This window comes from Anoplopoma fimbria, chromosome 16, assembly GCF_027596085.1.
Source record: "Anoplopoma fimbria isolate UVic2021 breed Golden Eagle Sablefish chromosome 16, Afim_UVic_2022, whole genome shotgun sequence".
NCBI lineage: Eukaryota > Metazoa > Chordata > Actinopteri > Perciformes > Anoplopomatidae > Anoplopoma > Anoplopoma fimbria.
This window is the reverse complement of record NC_072464.1, coordinates 19,591,309-19,611,018: the sequence shown is the minus strand read 5'-3', so window position 1 is coordinate 19,611,018 and position 19,710 is coordinate 19,591,309. Positions and strand designations below refer to the sequence as shown.

Genomic DNA, 19,710 nt, shown 5'->3' with positions numbered 1-19,710 from the left:
AGACGGTCAGACGGTTTCCTTTGATTCACCGCTGGAGGGTAAACATATCTTTTTAATAACCCTGAACACCATCTTTCTCCTCACCGGTTTCCCTCCAAAAAGAACATGAATGTTAATCAATAGCAGAGATGCAGTACCCGTTCTGTGTTTCTGCTGGCCTGCCTCACGTCCCCCGAGGGGATGAAATCAATGAGGCAAAAAGAGAGCTTTCAGCATTTTCTCGGTGTGGAAATCAATGGACCCCGACAGCTGTGAAGATTAATGAGCGGAGCTTCTGCTGAACAAGCAAGACGACTCTCAAAAACACGTGTAGCCATGTTCACCTCTGATCACAGACCGGGCTCGGGATTTTAATATCGTGGATACGCACCTAGCATCCATAAAAAAAAAAAAAGAAAGCAGTCAAACATGTAAAGTCACAATACTTTATCTCTTTATTGAAATATAATCGACCCCTGAGGCTAGATTAAAAAGGCCACAGTTTGTTTGTGCCTCGTCTAGCTCCTCAGTCTGACACAGCCAATTAAAACACAACAGACCTGTCCAAAAAAAAAAAAAAAAAAAACACACGTTGCACAACTGGCGCGACTATTCCAAATGTTTTTTTGTAATCCTAACCTAAAGTTCACCCTCACTGCCACATACTGACAACGTTTCAGGACATACATGACTCAAAACAATTGCATAACTTCAACAATACTTGGTGTCTATTTGAAAAAAAAAAAAAAAAAAAAAAAAAAAGGATTCTACCTCTCAATACATGACACAAAAGTGCTCAATTTAGCTCACATATAATCCAGGGTCAAATAATTGATACATTTATAGATTCACTCTCAGGCATTTGTATTTGGTCTGCCAGAAACGTGAAGACAGGTGCAATAAATCAGCAGGTTTCTTTGTACCAGCCACAATGATTCATTCAAGAAAGGTCTTTTTTTTTTATATTTCAGACTGTGTTTTGGACCTAAAACCAAAAAGTTAAAGAGTCAACGAGAGGACACCTGCCTGGAACGTAAGCTCAGTCTGCTTTGAGGAATTGTGTGGGACATTTATGGAAATATGCTTGTTCACTTTCTTGCTAAAGGTTAGATGAGAGGATTGATACTGTTCTGGTTTACACTAAATATGAAGCTAGCCTGCATGCCTGTTAGCTTAGCTTAAAGACTGAAAACAGCTGTTTCCAGTCTTAACACTAAAATATAAGATAAAGACTGCTGGCTCTATCTTAGCATTTAAATATACCAATGTAACTCTGCAACAAAGAGAAAAAGCATATTTTCCAAAGTGTTCATCTATTCATTGAAGAAATTTCACATTGAACAAAGAAACATTTAAAAGTTACATATCGGACGACAAACTTTCCTTGTTTTGACCTTTGTGTGATAACGTTCTCCTTAGTGAGGCCGTCCAGACGAGCAGAGAAGATGTCCTTATGATATTTTTTTCGGCTCAGGATCAAACTCTGTTTTCTTCATCTTGGTCCACGACACATTAAACGTCTCTTCATAAGGGGGCTCAAAGGCAAAAAGGCCTATGACCCAAAGAAAAGTAAAAGAAATAAGAAAAAAAAGGTGGGGAGTTTAGCTTTTTGTCCAGGTCTGGGACACGCTGAGGTAACATAGACAGTAATAAATTATTCAGTTGTTTAAAAAACACTTTGCAAGAATCATATCAATAATACAAAATGGTATCAAACATACATGATGCAACATTTTCAAACACATTCAGTTTTTTTTGTTTTTTTTCAGGGGTTTTTTTCCTCTTCTCCCTACGATCCAGAGTCTGTTGCTCAACAATCAGTAATGTTCCGTCCTTCTCATGAAACTCTTTGAAATGTCCCTTTAACAGTAGATGTAAATTAAAAACCGATGCTCTCCTTTCGCTGAGGTTGATTTCTCCACGTTCATGCTGAGGTGAATTTGTACGCCACTCACAAACTGAGAGTGACATGGAACTTTTTCTTTCAATACCCTTCGAATGATTACATTCCAATTGATTTAATCTCTGTCACAACTGTCGCCGAGGCAACAGGCATACACAGGCACACAGGGCTACGACACTTGTTGCCTCCTTGCTTGTTTTGTGATTTGATTTTTACATTCAAATCATTTTGAACGTGACAGGTTTTTGAACAGAAAACAACATGCCGATAGGAAAGTCAGAAAAATTGTATTAAAAGTGCAAAAATGTATTCCTTCAAGAGACGGTATATATTCTTCCAGACAAAACAAAAAGTTGTCCACCGAAACTTTAGTGCGTTAACAGTACAAGCCATTTCATAGGTTATTAAGTTGTACATTCCTATCCACCTCACGGCTACAGACGTGAATATACTGAATGTCTTGTTGCTTCGAGTGTTTCCTACAACTAAACGTAGTCTGTAGCTAGGTTAGCATGGCTTTAAGCCCCAGGAGCATCACACTGCCTGGTGCAGACAGGATGTCCAACTCGGATGTATTCAGAGGGCTACAGTATGTAACCCCGAACTAAAGGAGTGTTCTCCTTTACTGAGCGTGGTTCATTGTCCTGAATTCAGCGGTGCGGTCTGAAAAAAGCCCCTTGATTGAAATAAAGTGACATCACATTATTTTGGTTAGTGGCCAGTGCAAATCTGCTTCTCCAGCCGGCTTCAGATCTGAAACACGAGGCTCTGGTTATCCCTTATCTATTGTATTTCATCTTTTGTAAAACAGCATTGAATTTGTTTACATTGACACCTATAGTTAGATTATTTTTAATATCACAAATATAATTGTTTTGATATTTTTTCTTTTAGATACAAAAACATTGGAAAGTAACTTGTTTTTGAAGACAATCTGTTAAGACTACAAAGACAAAAAAAGAAAATATCAGGGCTATTGTCCATACAGTACTGGTGAAGACTGCTCTCATTATGCCATTGACAATGACTGAGGAGGCAATCTAAATGAACCATAATTATTTTCAGACACTTACTCCGTGTCGTTATTATGATAAAATATTGAGTGTGTCTGTAAACATGGCCGCTGACACATCAGTGTTGGCAAAAACCCTGTTATGTTTACATTAAAGTGTAACCACATACACCGACAGATCTCGCTCTCCTTTTACAATTACAATATCTAAACACTTATTCAACGAGCCGATATGACCACAGCGCTCACCTGTCAACCGTTCGTTTCTCAGCGTCACGTCACGTATCTCTCTCCCTTTCCACGTCCCGTCCCTCCTTCCTTCCTTCCTTCCTTCCTCTCTGAACTGACATTTCAAAACCTGAGCATCACATGACCACGAAGTTCACGCCACGCCCACCAAAAACCAAACGCACCACGCCAATTCTATTTTTCACTACCAAAATCACCGTCGCCACTCTCATGTTCATCCGCCATGCCCTTACGAGGTCCCACTCTACACAGAGGGAACACACACACAACGTTTCTGAAGACCACACGAGGTTCTTCTATTCCAGAAATTGTAGGAGTGTGAGGATAGAAAAGGTGATGACCAGCAGGTTGTTGAAAAATGAGGCAGGTCCTCCCTTTCTCAAGAAGACAAAAAGTTCCAATATCAAGGTGATTCTGATCTCTTCCCCCCACCCCCCCGAAGGGTCTGTCGTCTAGTTCCACATTTGAAACTATATTTATTGACTTGATGGAGAAACAGTTCAGCGACACTGTAGTTCTGTGTTGAATGGAGATGGGAGGGGCGTTTGAAAAGGGACCATGAATTGAGGAGAGAGGGCTCAGCTCTCGCTCCGAGGCCTTGTGAAGGGTGAGGGGGGACATCGGTCCAACATTTCAGATTCACGTTTTCAGCCGTTCGCCGACCCTTTTGTGCTCCAGTAGTTAACCACCGCTGGGGAGTTCCCTGACATCCAAAGGTATGTGGGTGCGCTTGTGTGTGTGTATGTTCTGAGTGATAAACAGGACGAGGGAGGTCACAATATGGCGCAGTGGAACCTGTGGGAACCCGCTGAACGCTCTGCTCTCCATTTCATCTTCTTTTTCTTCTTCTGGTTTCGCTCCGGCACCTGTTGTCTGGAAAAAACATATAAAAAAAACAGTTTTACTAAATAATATTAACCAGGGATTCTGCAGGTTACATTTTCAGACTTTTTTTTAGACCTTTTAAAGACCACATAGAAAGAAATGTTATAATAGTGTTTGTATGTTTCTGTCATACATAATTGCTTTGATTCCTAATGTCACAAGTTTTAACATCAAATATTAAGGCGGCATCAGGCATCATACAGGCTCCCCTTTGGCATCAACCACATATTAAACATGAAATATGCATAAAATAAAAACAAATACAACCCTCTTGATTATTTGCAGAGCATTTATTTTAAAATAAATCATATTAAAGACCATTTTAGACCTTTATAGGCCTAAATTTCAGACAGTTGAACTTTTTAAGGGGCCTGTGGAAACTCTGCTCACCTTACCAGCCTTTTCTGAAACATTACAATACAATCCATAGTTCCATAGTTTCATTCATCATATGATCTTCTTAGTGGTTATTTTCAAAGTGGAAGCTATTATTTAAGGAATAATTCAACATTATAATAAATGTGCTTGTTTCCTTTCTTGAGAGTTAGACAAGAAGATTGTCTGAGGAGTAAATATGAAGTTTTACAGGGGTTATGTGCTTTAGCTTCATATTTGCCATGCATACATGAGTGATATTGATCTTCTCATCCAACTCTTTTAAAGCATTTTTTTTTTCAATTTTCCTTTTTACATGTCTTTGCAGCGTCTATGATTTCTGCACCAATGAATCCAGCACCAACTATTGCAAGTTACAGTTACAAAAGGCAGCTATACAAGCGAGCCATCCTAAGCTTAGAGCCAATCAAAAGTAAGTGTCAACTCTTAGAGATTTTACATTAAACATGTTATATGTGAATTTATCAAAGCAGCCATGCAACAGTACAAAGAGGATGGACACTTTCTGCCTGAACTGCTGATGAATCAGTCAGAAAAAAGCACAACCATTATGTCTTGATCCACTTCCTGTTTTACTGACTTACTACAGTCTGACCACTGGAGGGCAATGTTGATTCAATAATAGACTCTCCTCTTTTTTCCATGATGAACCAAAAGGCAAGGTTTTGTTTTTCATGGGTCATTTAAAGACCTGACATGAAGACAATGAGAACTCTTCGCAATTTGGATTAATTCCTGATTTTTACAAACACTAAAAGGTGAACACAGCTGTATATTTGGGGACCTGAGTACATGCCCTAAGATAAAGTGACATGCCTACTACATGCTTATTGGTCCGTGCAGGATATGACCACATTCAAAACGTGGACACAAATCAAATTCTTCTGAAATTACACATGTGTCAAGACAGGAAATAGCTCTGGGATTTTGTTTTTGCTTTTCCACTCTTCCTAAAAACCATTGCCGTCACATCCCAACACAACACTCTCTCTGTGCCGCTTCTTAAGAAGTAAAATACACACTAAGGAGAAAAGGGGGAAAAGGTGACACACTTTGAATTGAGACTTTTCTATTAGATGTTATGACTGTATTTGAGTTTGTAAAAGGGCCAAACACTGCTGTCATCAAGCAGTTTAACAGCTGTTACTGCAAGTAAATCTGTCTCACATCATTTTTTTATGCAAAAAAAGTCAGTCTTCATGCCATGAAAGAAAAAGAATAAACAAAAGTCATCCTGGAGTTACCTTATAACACGAACCAGCTCATGAAAGGCTTTGTCCACATTCATTGGAGGATCCTTTGCGCTGGTTTCAATATAAGTTATCTGAAGAAACAACAGAAATGTTCCAATATTAAGCACAAATGGTACAAGAGTGATACGAGTCTTTTTAAATATGAAAATAACCAATTTGGTTGAACAACTACATGAATATAATGTATGAAATATAGAAATATACAGTACAGGGAGACATAATGATCAAATTAAACCCCTACCATATGCTACGTGGTTAAGAAACAATAAGGGTCAAATATTTTACCTTTTGAGATGGAACTAGAAGAAAGTCCTACGTATACAGAACCTGTATCCGTGACAACACCCATTAAAAACATAATTGCCCACTATTATTAATTCAACAACTCCACAGACAAAGACTGAGACAGATGTTTCCTCACACATGCCCAGCAGCCATGGAAATGACTGATTAATCAACCGAGCGTGATGCTAGTCCGAGTGGGAACAGCCCCAAGTGTCGTGCTCTTTGTCCAGGCTGCATATGATCACTTCAAAACGGCAAAATTTAAAAAGAAAGGGGCACTTGAATCCAAAAAGGAAGAGATGTCATGTCCGTGGAATAAGAGGATACTGTTTTTGTCTGTGACAGAGTTTCCCAGAATCCCTGTGGAACAAACTCATTCAACACCATGGGGGGGGGAAGTAAAAGTCCTCTCAGATCTCAGATGGTGAATTCTGTATGGGAGTGATCCTTTTTGCAGACTACAGTATGCACACTAATGTTACCCTGCTTCTGCCTGTTTTAATGGTCATGATGTGTTCCCTTAGGGGACATTACCTTAAGCCAGTTCAATTTGTAAACACATCTTTTTCCCTCCATTTCATCCGTTCGTCCACTAAAACTGTGTTTTTTCTGACAGAGCGAAACCTTTAAACGCCAGAAGGAAACCCGGAGCTTTTGCAAAACCATGACATAAACTCAGTGATGTGTGGTTTATGTTTACTGTAAAAAATAAAATAAAAAATCTGTTGAGCGCCACAAAAATCACGTCATCACAGCTTGTGCGTCGAGCGTGAAGGCTCCTCAAGTCTATGAAGCGCTTGTTCGTGCACCTCAGAGTTTTGTAACCAGGAGCTCTTGGCGGTCACATATAGCTCCCTGATAAAAGCGCTAATAATGTGTCTGAGGATTTACAAAGACTTCCAATTTGTTTTAAAATGCTTAATAAACAGGACACCTACAAATCTATATTGGAGTAAATATTTTGCAGCCAAATCAAATAATTTAAAGGATATTCAACTTTTGTTTCATTATAATGTATTTAATTCTTGACAGGACTTGTATAAAAAGGTGATAAAGTACAGTACCAGTCAAAAGTTTGGACACACCTTCTCATTCAACTACTTTGAAGAATGTAAAATATAAAACATATTCTGGTTTGTTGAGCATTTGTTTGTTTACCACATAATTCCATATGTGTTCCTTCATAGTTTGGATGTCTTCAATATTAATCTACAATGTAGAAAAAAATAAAAATAAAGAAAAACCATTGAATGAGAAGGTGTGTCCAAACTTTTGACTGGTACTGTAGGTCTATGAATATGAGATTTGAGTTAACAGTTCTCTTCCTTGACATAGTGGAAGTGGGTTTAATGGCCTTTTCACAGGTAACACTCTTTGTCTTCTTGCTTTTCAGTAGCTTTTTGTTTGTACCACCTGTCGCGGTTCGAAGAATAATGTAACCATCAGCACTTTGAGCATAAACGCCCTTGTGCGTTCTTGTAAGTCGCGCCCCATCTGTGGAATCTCGCGCCACGGTGCTTCATGTGACTATAAACAAAGCTAAAGGGTTAGGGGCTGTGTGGAAGCAAAGTGAAGTAGACAACCTTTAACCACCTCTAACGTTCACTGTGATTCGTCTTTTTAAATGCCAATATAGCTGAATATGAAGCAGATCTGTTGTCATTGACCTGGATTTATGTTGATTTTTAACATATTTTAACCGCTGATATAACCAATCATAGAGCATACTCTATCTGTTGTCATATAATGATTTGGTCAGCTGGGCTGTCTGTCACACTCCTTACCAGATGTTAGCTCTGATGCAGCAGTTTTTGAGGGCAAAGAAAGAGCCGTCTTCATGTTGACAGCTACATTTTAAAATTTAGACAGCTAAATTTAGTCATATTGGTCAGTCTGAATCATCAAGGTGTTTTTAGCTACAGATGTGTCTATTTTCAGCTGTGGAAACAGAATAAGTTTATTTAGTTTTATTCAGATCTCTGTTTGAATTATTTCAGATACAAGGACACTCCTCTGTGAGCAGCGATCTCTCCTCTCACTGTTGCTTCTTAAGTCTCTGTAGTTCACAAAGGCACATGTGAAACTTGTAGAAACTGGGTTGAAGATATGAAATCAGTTTAATGCAAAAAGCCTGCACTGGGCCTCATTACTTACGTTATGTTTTGCAGCCATCTCTTGGCCCTGTTCAGCGGTGACCTTCCTCAGATGGACCAAGTCCACTTTGTTTGCCACCAGGACCATGGGGAAGGCCTCCCTGAAAAGAAAAAGGACAAACACACACAATTTCAGCTCTCCCTGTAGAACTGAATAATGCATTTCCAAACCACTCGCAGTGGTTTCAAAGAGTGTTTAAAAGTGTCTCGTGGTCTATAGAATATTTTAAAGACCTGACGGGTTTACATTTGATTAAGATCACATGCTTTACAAATTGTGTGAAAGGTGTCAGATTTCTGCAACACTTGAATCTTGCAGAAAAATTTGCTCCAGTAGAGCACCACTAAATATGGACATGGAAATACAACCACTTGCTTAGTTCCAGTTTCTATTTTTGTTCCATCTGAAGCTCAGTTTTATTAGCTACTGTCAGAGAACAGATGCATCTCTTCTCTCACAACTGACACTTCACAACACTACTGATACTAGAATTTAAAAAAAAACTAATCTGATGTTCAGCCATATTTCGTCTGCAGTTTTAGGAAAGTGAAGCGGGGACTGAGGTGGACAAAGTTTCATTTTGGTATGTGTGGTCTCATTAGAGTGACTATGAGGAACGTTTATAGTAACTGGTTACGAAACAATGAAGTCTCAATGAAGTGCTGATGACTCTTTAGGACCTACATAAGTAAACAAGATCAGTGAAAAAAGGTTGTTAAATGACCAGCTGTATCTCATAAACAACCCATCTAAAATGATTTCAGTGGGCTGGAGATTTTGATACATACAACACATGAAAAATAAAGAAACCTCCTAGTCAATTTGACGCCACGTACGCAGCGTTTAGAAAAATTGCTGCAAATACAGAAACGTGCTGCAAGAAGATCCCATGACAACGGATACTGTTTCTGGGGGACACTAAAAAGTGATGCGCATGACTGTTGTCTTTTTGAAGATGAACAAAAGATTATTATTTTTTGGCTTATTTTATCAGTTTGATGACATGATTCAGATATTATTGTAGCTATCTGCTGTTAACTCATTTTTAGCCCTTTTCTTATTAGCATAATAATAATAATAATGACAGATAATAGACCAATAAATTCATAAACCCCAAACCATGACAACAACAAGTGTGTCCCAATCATGAGCATCACTTTTTAAGTGTCCCCTGGAAAGTTTCAGTTGCCTTTGTGAGCTTTTTCTAAATGCTGCGCTTGTGTTGCCAAATTGATGTTTTCGTGTGTTGTTAAAAAAGACGTTTCCTTATTTGCTTGGGTTGTGTCTATTTGCATGTGTTTCCTTAATTTGCAGGCGAATTGAGCTCTTAGGGCCACTGTACTAAGGGAATTTGGGAAGATATTGACCAGGCATCCTGGGATTTGATTTTCAGCAACAGTGTCAAAGAGAGTTTACATTAAATCACAGCGTAATAAACAGGAGTTGTAGTAATGCCTCTTATCATTCCCACCTGTCTTTGACCCGTAGTATGAGTTGATGGAATCGGTCCACATGTTCAAAGCTGGCCTTGTCCGTCACAGAGAAGACGATAAGGAAGCCATCTCCTGTCCTCATGTACTGCTCCCTCATCGCACTGAACTCCTCCTGGCCGGCTGTGTCCAGCACTGCAAAGATGGAGGGACACAAATGTATTACTTGATGGAAGGAGTCTCTCTTTTACTGACTTTTTTCACTCTAAACACCCAGATGATGTACTTATTTGACATGGGCTTTGAGCATACTTTACTTTATATCTTGTCTGAGTAAGTAACTATACAATTTGACTACTTTCCCTATTAAATATATAGACTATGTTTTTTGAATGTTCTTTTCAGCTGCAGCGACAAATTAGAAATAAGGCCTTTCATTTCATTTTTATCTTGATTCTTATTGCAACACAACACATCTGTTTAAAGGCCTTTCAAAGCTGCAATAGAGTCAGTTGTTCATAAAAGTATAACTGTTGAATTCCTCCTAACCAAAAGCATTGTTATATTGATTTTAAAAAGGGATTATAAACTAACCCGGTTTGCAGAAATCATTTAGCAATGAAAGCTATTTTGTTATAGTGTTTGTTAATGTTTCAGTGTTCAGAATAAGAGCTTGTTTTCTCCCCAACTTAATGAGTTGATAAGTGATCACCTCCACCAACACTTTAAGAATCCAGGGACACTTACAGGTTTTGTTACCCCTGTGACCCACTCATCTTTCCTCTCACCTTCAGGCCTCGGCTACCGTTACATAACAACTATGTCAGAACAATTTATAGGCCTTAGCAGAAGTTGTCAATAGTTAAGAGAAAGTGCATTCCCATAAACTGTAGAAGAACAGATGTTTTTTAGGTTGTTTTCTAATTCTTTCCAGAGCTTTATACGTTTCCAACTTAAATTGAATACTTTATTGATGGAAGGATAAAAATCACAGAATGATGCATATTAAGTCTCACATGCAACAGTGCGTTTTTCTAAATGTCATTAATTCTTTCAACTGTTTTATAGTTTGCTCAGTGGAGGAAACAGCGACCACTGGAATGTAGTTAAAAGCTGAAGCATCTTTTTAAGAACAAATACAAAAATGTTACCTCATAGGTCAATGATGTCATGAGATGTTTAATTGAAACCAAAAGAACAGAAGATAACCATGGAGAGAAAAGGACTTCACATGCACATTTCTCCTCACCATCCAGTATTGCCCACTGTCCGTCGATCTCTGTGTGTTTGAGATACGAGTCCTCTATCGTGGGATCGTAGTCCGGCACAAAGATCTTCTGGAAAAATTGGATGGTGAGGGCGCTCTTCCCAACACCACCATCCCCCACCACCACCAGCTTGTAGGTTGGCAGGTTGTCACTCGGCAGGGCGCTGGTCGCCATGGCTACCTCGACAGTGGTGGTGAAGGTGAAAAGTAGGCTGGGTCGGTGGCTGAGGACACACACCTGGCTGAACGGGAGGACAGGGAGAGGGAAACAGAAAGAAAACAAGGGATTGACAATAGAGAGGGGAGGGGAGAAAACAGAAAGAGGGAGAGAGAGAGAACAAGGGAGGGAGGTGTTAAGGTTTTTTTTTTTCCTAGCTGCTTTTTCATCACCATGGAGACCACAGACCACAGCTAGGAGTTGTGGATCAAAGCAGGAAAATGAAAAGTAAATAGTGAAAAAATAGACAAAGAGGGGCCAGAAGTGAGAGTTCAGCACCCTTTAAGCCCACCTGAAACATGGTAACCCAGATTCTAAGTTTCACCATAGAGAGAGAGAGAGAGAGAGAGAGAGAGAGAGAGAGAGAGAGAGAGAGAGAGAGAGAGAGAGAGAGAGAGAGAGAGAGACACAACAAGCCCAATAACAGCTGTACATGGCTTTACAATATAGCAAAAAAAGCAAACATGTTGAAGTGGAACAATTTACTTTTCTTTTTTTCTTTTATACAGAGAAGCTGATGTTTTTTCCATGCCCTTTAGTACAGTCATTTGTCTTGGAGCCAATGTTTAACTGTTTTTACAGGAACTGCATCTTATGGGACGACAGTATTGACTTGAGTATTTATGCAAAATGAGCAGAAACGAAACCACAGAACCCTGCAGAGTTCTGTGACCTGGCACGTAGCAACAAAAAGCCAACCTGGATTGCTAAACGTCTACCTTTCTGATTAAATGACTTGTTTTACCGATATGACTATAACTGTTAATGTGAGAGGTGGACTTCAGCATGCACAATATGAGGGGTATTAGGAGTAACTTATCACGAATGATCTATTCAGCAAAATATAAAAAGAATGTCTCAATGTCTGTGTTTATTTCCTGTCATTCCCTTCTCTCTGTATCTACACTGTCAAATGAAGGCAAAATGCAAAGAAGAATCTAAAAAAAGACAACTTTACAATTATTCTTACAACAAAAACCAAACTGGTCATGATTTGATACATAAGACAGAGTCAACATTTTCTCTTTTTTCTTGTTGAAATGGAACTGTTGCTGTCTTATTCCATCAGCATCTGTAAGCCACGCATTAGCCCAACCCCGGTGTGACCATATGTATTTCTATTGTGCAAAAGATAACCACACTGACCTAAGGTTTTGTGGTCTCACAGGCTCATGCACATGCGTGATGTGTTGCTTATTCCTGCAAATGCTTTATCACCATTTCACTTATCTACATGGAGCAGTAACATGCCAAGAGATGGTGCAATGCAGCAGCAAAAGCGGAAGAAGAAAACTGCTAGCAAGTTAACGTGGATGTAAACCATTCTGGATTACAAAGGTTTTTTTTTTTTCTTAAATGGTTTTATTTTAATAAAAGAAGAAAATAAGTTTGTTACAGCTCAACGATACGTTCAATGTGTTGTGGTAAGTAACACTGAATGTTAACATAACACTGGTGGTTCACACCTACAACTCCGCAGGCTACCTTTAAGATGGTGCTGCACATTTCATGCGGCTTCATGTTAAGACCTTCCAATGAAAACCACAAAACCGATATAATTGTGAAGCAGCAACAGGAAATTCAGCCGCCTTTGCCATCAAGGTTAGCTCACTACTATTGTGGACAGCATTGTCCTAAATATAAGGACGGATGGTAAACTAACCAGCAGCATCAACACAACAGGTATCACAGACAACCACTTGTACCGTTCTGGCGTTTTACTAAATGCCACTGACAGGTTTGGCCGAGCAGCAGAAACCAGCCTAATGACGTCGACTCTCAGTAACCCAGTACAACCACAGGACCAGCAGAGAAAGATGATGGCTTCCACATAGACGGGGTAACTGTAGCTTGTAATTATGGCTTTTTCAAAAACAAAAATAAACATCCATCTAGTTAAATTATGAGAGGTCTAACAGAGGAGAAGAGTATTTTTTTCCCCCACACAAGTTAAGTACAGTAGAGAATCAAAAAAAGATGTCCATTTAAACATTTGCAAATGATTAAGATGCATTCACATCTCAGGGGAACAGCTTGTACTGTATTTTTTTCCCCCCCAATCACAATGCCCTTTTTTAAGAGTCTCACATACAGTTATACTGTATAGTTCAAATCACTATGAGCAATGAGATAGGAGCCTTAACTTGTTTGTATGTATGCAATCTTATGCTGTTGTATCAAACAATCTCACACCAAAGCCTACCACAAAGCGGGGGAGCCATGGGAGGAAAGCAAGAGAACACAGCAGGAAAGGAGGGTGAGAGAAAATGGTAAACAGAAGAGAGAGGGAGAGGAAGCAAAGGGTAAACGAGGACAAGGTTGATGAAAATCTTACAATATGGTGGAGTCCATACAACAACATGTTTTGTGTGCGCCAAAATTTTGGCCAGTAGGTATTTCTCATTCTACATGATATTGACAGTTCTGCTTCAATACATAAAATAAAAAAAAATCTTATCATGTGTAGGAAAATAATTTAACATTAAGTTATGTCTGTGTGTTTTTTGTTTTCTTTTTTTAAATCTCGACTATTAACTGACACTTGAATGGACTCGGTTCAACTTGGCGACGTCCCAACCTCCACTGCAGAACAAAATCTAGGTTGAAGTCTGCCTGACCATCATATCAAGCTAATTTAAATACTTTTGACCTAGTAGTACTATTGGGCAATGTTTATATGTGTTTTTTTGAGTTCCCATTTTGTGCATGTGCGTCCTCGTGCATGCCTTTGAGGACGCAAATGCACGTGAGCAAGCACACGGACGACACGAAACACATTCTTGCTGTCGGCTTCACACTCTTCTGCAAGAAGACTCCAAGCTAGCATACAAGAATGTACACTTATCATGATTTATAAAAAAAAAAAAAAAAAAATGATTTGTGAATGTTTTTTGAGGGAGGAAAGGCATTCACCACTTTTGTAAAGGCCTCAAGGAAACACTGTGGGAGGAAACACAGAATGTGAATGTACCTCACTTACAAGAAAACAAGACAGATACCTATTAAAAAAAAAGAAGAAAAAAACATACAAAGAAAAGACCTAAATGATAAATAAATGTGATATCTCAAGCTAGTTTCTGCAAGTCCTACACAACAAGGTAGGACTGTTACACAGTGTTAGGAATATGTGATTTGTAGTGAATGAGTTAAAACATGCGAACCAATGTGACAACAATTGTAATATTTGAAATCAAACTAATCTACTACTACTACTAGCTATAGTCGTCATTAAAGAGTAGCAACAGTCGGAAGCAGACAAAAAAGCACATTCACACACACTACTAGCACCACAACACCACCACCACCACCCACGCACCCATTCCTTCTTCATCCACCAGGAAACAGCTGTCAGCTGGCTCCAGTCCATCCTTTCCTGCCCCGCACAATGGAGGGAAGGAAGATGTTTCCTTCCTTTCCAAAAAAACCAGCCAGCCAACCAGTCGGTCTGCAGCCAGCCAGCCAGCCAGCCAGCCAGCCAGCCAGCAAAGCCAGGTTGGGCAAAGAATTTCCAAGACACATTCCTGATGTTAAAATGCCTCTTCAGCCGGTTTGTTGGCACACTGTCATGAAGCCACAGAGTAAATGTCTATGCCACAATTTCACCACCTTAGACAGATATCCTGTGCTGTGCAGAAAAACAAGAACTGGACAGCTTGAGAAGGCCCATGAAATCACACTACCTGACCACCAGGTGTGGTTTTCACACTAAGCAAGGTGGGGCCTCGCTGAAGCCAAGTCAGGTCACAACCTTTTATGGCGCGTCAGCATTTATCCGAGCCTCTCTCGGTGGAGTGCACAATTCTCTGAAACACCACTCACTGTTCTGAGAGACAAAAATAATCCACGGACACCAGTTCAAACCAAATTCCTGTGCCCAACCAAAGTTAGTCATCTGCTCAGTGTGGCTTTACAAACCCTGATGTTTCAGAGGGCCGACCCAGGCTGCATGAGGACGTACTTACAGTATACACAACACTGGCTGTGTTCACACTAATGCCAATGAATAGAAATCCGTTCCTCTCAGATTTGGCCTTTCATTCGCACTAAGCTGGCATTTTCCACCGCGGACAACTGAGCTTTATGAAAAAAAAAAAAAAAAAAAAAGCACTACAGAGGAGTTGAATCTGAAAAGGTCTGTCTCGTGTGTTGGACGGAGCTCGTCCAACACAGTTACGTATAGCTGTTAACCCTCACTGGCATGATCAAGTACCTCTATGAAGTAGCAACATTGATAAGTGGTAATTGCCCATTTTGTGTGTCCATAGCTGATCATGTGATCTCATGATGTAATAGAAGTGTTGTCATTGACCTTTTTTTTTTTAATATATTGCTCAACTTTGAGCTTAAAGTGCTGCTTTGAATAAGGGCCGAAATGCAGCAGAGTAGGAGACATCAAACTGAGATGCAACCTGCAAAATACTTTATCAGGCCATGTCTGTCAAAATGGTTAATCCACTCACCCCTACTCATTATCGGATTATGGCTGTAAAGCACAACTCTTGTCCTAATGTTATGGCTTTTCTATGTGAGGCAAGCTTTCAGAAACGGGTTTAAAACCACCATAAAAAACGCATAAACAGCAATGATCCACATTAGGACATAGCCTTTATTGTTGATTGTCTTTGTTGTTGCATAGTATCAAAATATTCTTTAATCAGAGCAACCTACATTTCAGATCTGCAATACTACTTTACATCACAGCGAAACACAGCCATTGCAGCACAGCAGATTAAGTTATTAGACGCCTTGTTGCACACACTGGTTGTGCAGCAGTGTGGCACATAGACAAACCGCAGGGCATGTAAATCATATATGACGCTTATTTTGTATGTTGTATCACTCCGTTTCCTCTGAAGAGCTAATCCCTACAGCTGTGGCTAACAAGAATACGTTTCTCCTCATTAAATCAGATAGCTAGAGGACCAGTGACATATTCTATCAATTCGCTATGCCTCCACTACGCCCACATTACGCAACAGGTATATGGTTTTACATGTGAAGCAGCTGATGTGTTTGGGACGTCATATTTTATATTCACCATGACTCCATAAAGCCTCTCTGGGCTCTTGAGAAGTGGTTAGTTTCTGCCTTGGGAAAAGGATAAAAAGGGACTTCCCTCTTCACATGGGAACAAAGCAGCAACACATCTCACAGAACCGGAATAAGGAGGAACACAGCGGTGAACACCCCGGCCCGGACCGTAGCGTTGATATCAACACTCATCGATCATCCTAGAGAGGTGCGAAGGCACAGTTCACAAAGTTCAAAAACGTGTCGGACAAACTCTAGTCAAACTCCAAACCATTTGTTTCTTTGTTTAAGAGCTATTTATTTTATTTTACCTTTGACTTATGAACCATTTAAGTCATTTTAACCAGAATATAAGCATTCTTAAATAGTGAGTTTTTGGGGATGAACTGGGCTTTCAGCCTAGGAGAAGCAGGTTGCTGGTTGTTGTCACCCAGACAGCCGAAGTAAAAACAATGAATTACTTGCGGGCTCTTTGTCTGAGAGCTGGGATCATTAATAAAAGGACCCTACTGCTTCTTTACCAGCAGCATCAATATTGGCAATATTCTCCAGTTATTAATGTGGTCAAAAATCAGATGCACATTGATATATTGTACCTCATACTAAACATAGGAATATGATGATTTAATTTGATTATCCTGGCCAAAATGATTGCGATTCACAATATAATTTGATAATAATCAAAATATGGTAGAAAAAAAACCAATCAATTTTAGAAACGGGGATCATAAATCATAAAACCCACCGGTATAAATAAAGCAGATTTCTGACATGATGAATCCTGTACTTTCACTTCTCTACCATGAAAGCAAGCTAGACAACTTTCTTCAATCACTCATGTGACGATATTCCTGATTATCCCGTTAATGGGAATTCACCGTGATCAACTTATGTCACTTGGAACCAGATTTCCTTTTTAGTTTAGAGGGTATAGTTTAACTTTTGTTTCATATTTATTCTCATTATTACCTACCCAAGATCCTCCTCTTTGCCAGTATTTTTGGTAAATTAAGTAAAAAGAAAAACAAGTTGAATGAAATCCTAAGTAAAGATGTAAAAATTAAACACCAAAGTATGGCTTACATGTTGTACCTACTGTGTCATTTGCAAGTGCTTTCATCATTTCAAGTGTTGATTGTAACAATAAATGTTATTTTGTAATGTTTTTATAAACGCAATCTGCGATTAAATCATATATTGTCCCATCTCTAACTTATCCAGCCCTTAATTATTGCCAGCATGACATTAAATGTTTTCCTCACAAAATAATACGACTCCCTGGATGAAGATGTACATCCGATTCCGACAGACACAAATTAAGTGTGCAGTAAGATGCAATCTGCCCAACTGAATCACTGCCTTACTGTACAGGGTGGTTTCCTTCCTGGAACAGTGATTCAAACTGACAGTAATTTGAGTAACAGTAAGCTATGCTAATAATACTGTGTATGAAGATGTCTTTAAACTTCAGATGTCTTTAGACTTATGTCAACAACTAATGTGCTGTGTACTGACTGTGTACTGATGACAGACTCCATGCACACATCTTTAAGACCCTGTGCCACACTTAGCTGAGAGAACAAAGTCCAAATAGCCTAACAGAGGGCTTTATAGCTGATCACATGAGAGTGGGTCATCATCACCAATGACTAACTTCCCACAGTCTCACAGCATTGTTTGAGAACCCATTTAGCCATAAATGACACTGCATGTCTTTTTTGTAAAAGCCATTTTAAGAAATTCTCTGTGGATAAAGCTGCCATTCACACACTCAACCCAAATATCTCATTAATGTACTGTGACTTGTAGGGGGGGGGCATTTCCTACTCTGACCTTTCCATTCATTAATTCTAAAAAACATTTTTTTGTAGAGTTATTTGAGCATTTCCACCAGGACACAGGATGTGTGGATGAGTGAACCACTACCAGGCACCACTGACACCAAACGGACGTTCAAGTACTCAATTTAATTACGTTACTACTCCACTTAAAGACCATACATTTTCATATTGAAGTATCGCCAAGCCTAATGTGAAACTTGAATACAAAATACTTTATTTTAGCAAGTATAGTCATCCAGGTCCGGATCACGCTGTGGTCAACACTTGTATATTTACCACCTTATTGTCATAATCCCACTTTTCTGCACAATAGGCCAACCTTTTGCCTCACTTCTAACTATCAGAGGTGCCACTTACACCTCATATACGTGCAGGTGTGAATCTGAATGTCACAGGAAAAACATTATTCCATAACAAGTAGCCTAATATTACCAGGCCTCGTACACATGTAATGGCACACACACACACACACACACACACACACACACACACACACACACACACACACACACACACACACACACACACACACACACACACACACACACACACACACACACTGAGTCACCAGGGTGGAAAACCAAGAATCTAACATTACTAATCCTCAAGAAGGTGATTTCCCCCTGGTCAAAGGTCACAGTTCAACTTAAGACAAATTGCATGCAAAGGTCAGTTTATCATCATCATCATCATCATTAGGGATTGACATTTCCATTGAGTTATGAAGCAAGGATTAAGAGGTATCTGTCCCCAAACAAACCAAATGATCTGGTGATTTCACTTCGCTATTAATAGTGATTTACGTGTGTGTGTGTGTGTGTGTGTGTGTGTGTGTGTGTGTGTGTGTGTGTGTGTGTGTGTGTGTCTCTGCAGACTGGGGTGCTCCCGAATGATCTCATCCTATGATTTGATACATCAAGAGTATCTCTGTTAAATCTGCATTACAGTGGTTAAAAAAAAAAAAAAAAAAAAGATATTTTGTGACACACTGTATCTTTTTGTTTGACACACAGAGGCAGGGCCCATATATGTGTGTGTGTGTGTGTGTGTGTGTGTGTGTGTGTGTGTGTGTGTGTGTGTGTGTGTGTGTGTGTGTGTGTGTGTGTGTGTGTGTGTGTGTGTGTGTGTGTGTGTGTGTGTGTGTGTGTGTGTGTGTGTGTGTGTGTGTGTGTGTGTGTGTGTGTGTGTGTGTGTGTGTGTGTGTGTGTGTGTGTGTGTGTGTGTGTGTGGAAAAGCCACCCCTTAAATAATAATCTTTTTTTTTGTTGTTGTTTTTTTTGATTGCTTCATCCTTTTTTCTCTTGAAGTTTTTAAAAGCAAAAAAAAAAAAAAAATGAATTTCCGCAAACTGAGCATGCACTTCATTAAAAACGACGCTCACTTCCCCTCGGCTGTGCTGCACCGCGCCGCACCGCACCGCACCGCACCGCATGCACGACCTCCTCTCCGTCTGCAGGGACGCTACTCACCCCGATATCACAGTTGTTTTTCCGCAGTCGTGAACACAAAGAGCAAAAGCACCGTCCCTCTCACGCCGACATGTCCCTCCTCATCTCTCTCCTCTTCCTCGGCTTCAGACCTCCTCCACCGCCGCACCTTTCTCCACAGACGGTGTGCTGCCCGCATCTGCCCAACAATACGTTGAATAGCAAATCTTTGTATTGCAACAGCTGATGCTATAAATAGAAGAGCCCTGCAGGGGTGGAAGTGGGGTTTTGTGAAGGTATTAAAGCGTCAAATGTCATGTTTCTGTGTCATATCATATCCATGTGTGTGAGTAAATGTAATGTAATGTGTTTGTTTCTGTT

At 39.7% G+C, this 19,710-nt stretch overlaps 1 protein-coding gene across 3 annotated transcripts; it reads right to left on the bottom strand.

Moving 5' to 3' along the window:
* Nucleotides 1-720: 720 nt before the first annotated feature.
* On the bottom strand, nt 721-19,531 carry mrasa (muscle RAS oncogene homolog a). Of its 3 annotated transcripts, none has more exons than XM_054614987.1 (6): nt 19,372-19,531; nt 10,796-11,055; nt 9,588-9,741; nt 8,117-8,216; nt 5,669-5,748; nt 721-4,016 (listed from the first exon to the last, which is right to left on the bottom strand). In XM_054614987.1, exons 2-6 carry the CDS (start codon nt 10,986-10,988, stop codon nt 3,917-3,919), a joined length of 627 nt encoding a protein of 208 aa, XP_054470962.1. In that variant the 5' UTR covers nt 10,989-11,055; nt 19,372-19,531; the 3' UTR covers nt 721-3,916. The 3 variants fall into 3 exon arrangements, with proteins under 3 accessions (XP_054470962.1, XP_054470963.1, XP_054470964.1); XM_054614988.1 differs by having other exon boundaries at nt 10,796-11,051; XM_054614989.1 differs by lacking the exon at nt 721-4,016 and having other exon boundaries at nt 5,665-5,748.
* Nucleotides 19,532-19,710: the final 179 nt, after the last annotated feature.

Bases quoted from the DNA above. Each gene is read 5' to 3' on its own strand.
- mrasa (XM_054614987.1), bottom strand. From the start codon at position 10,988: ATGGCGACCAGCGCCCTGCCGAGTGACAACCTGCCAACCTACAAGCTG. The intron at 9,742-10,795 runs GTGAGGAGAAAT...CCATCTTTGCAG, and splicing joins ACAGTGGGCAATACTGGATG to TGCTGGACACAGCCGGCCAG. The intron at 5,749-8,116 runs GTAAGTAATGAG...TTGTTTCTTCAG, and splicing joins AGATGGCTGCAAAACATAAC to ATAACTTATATTGAAACCAG.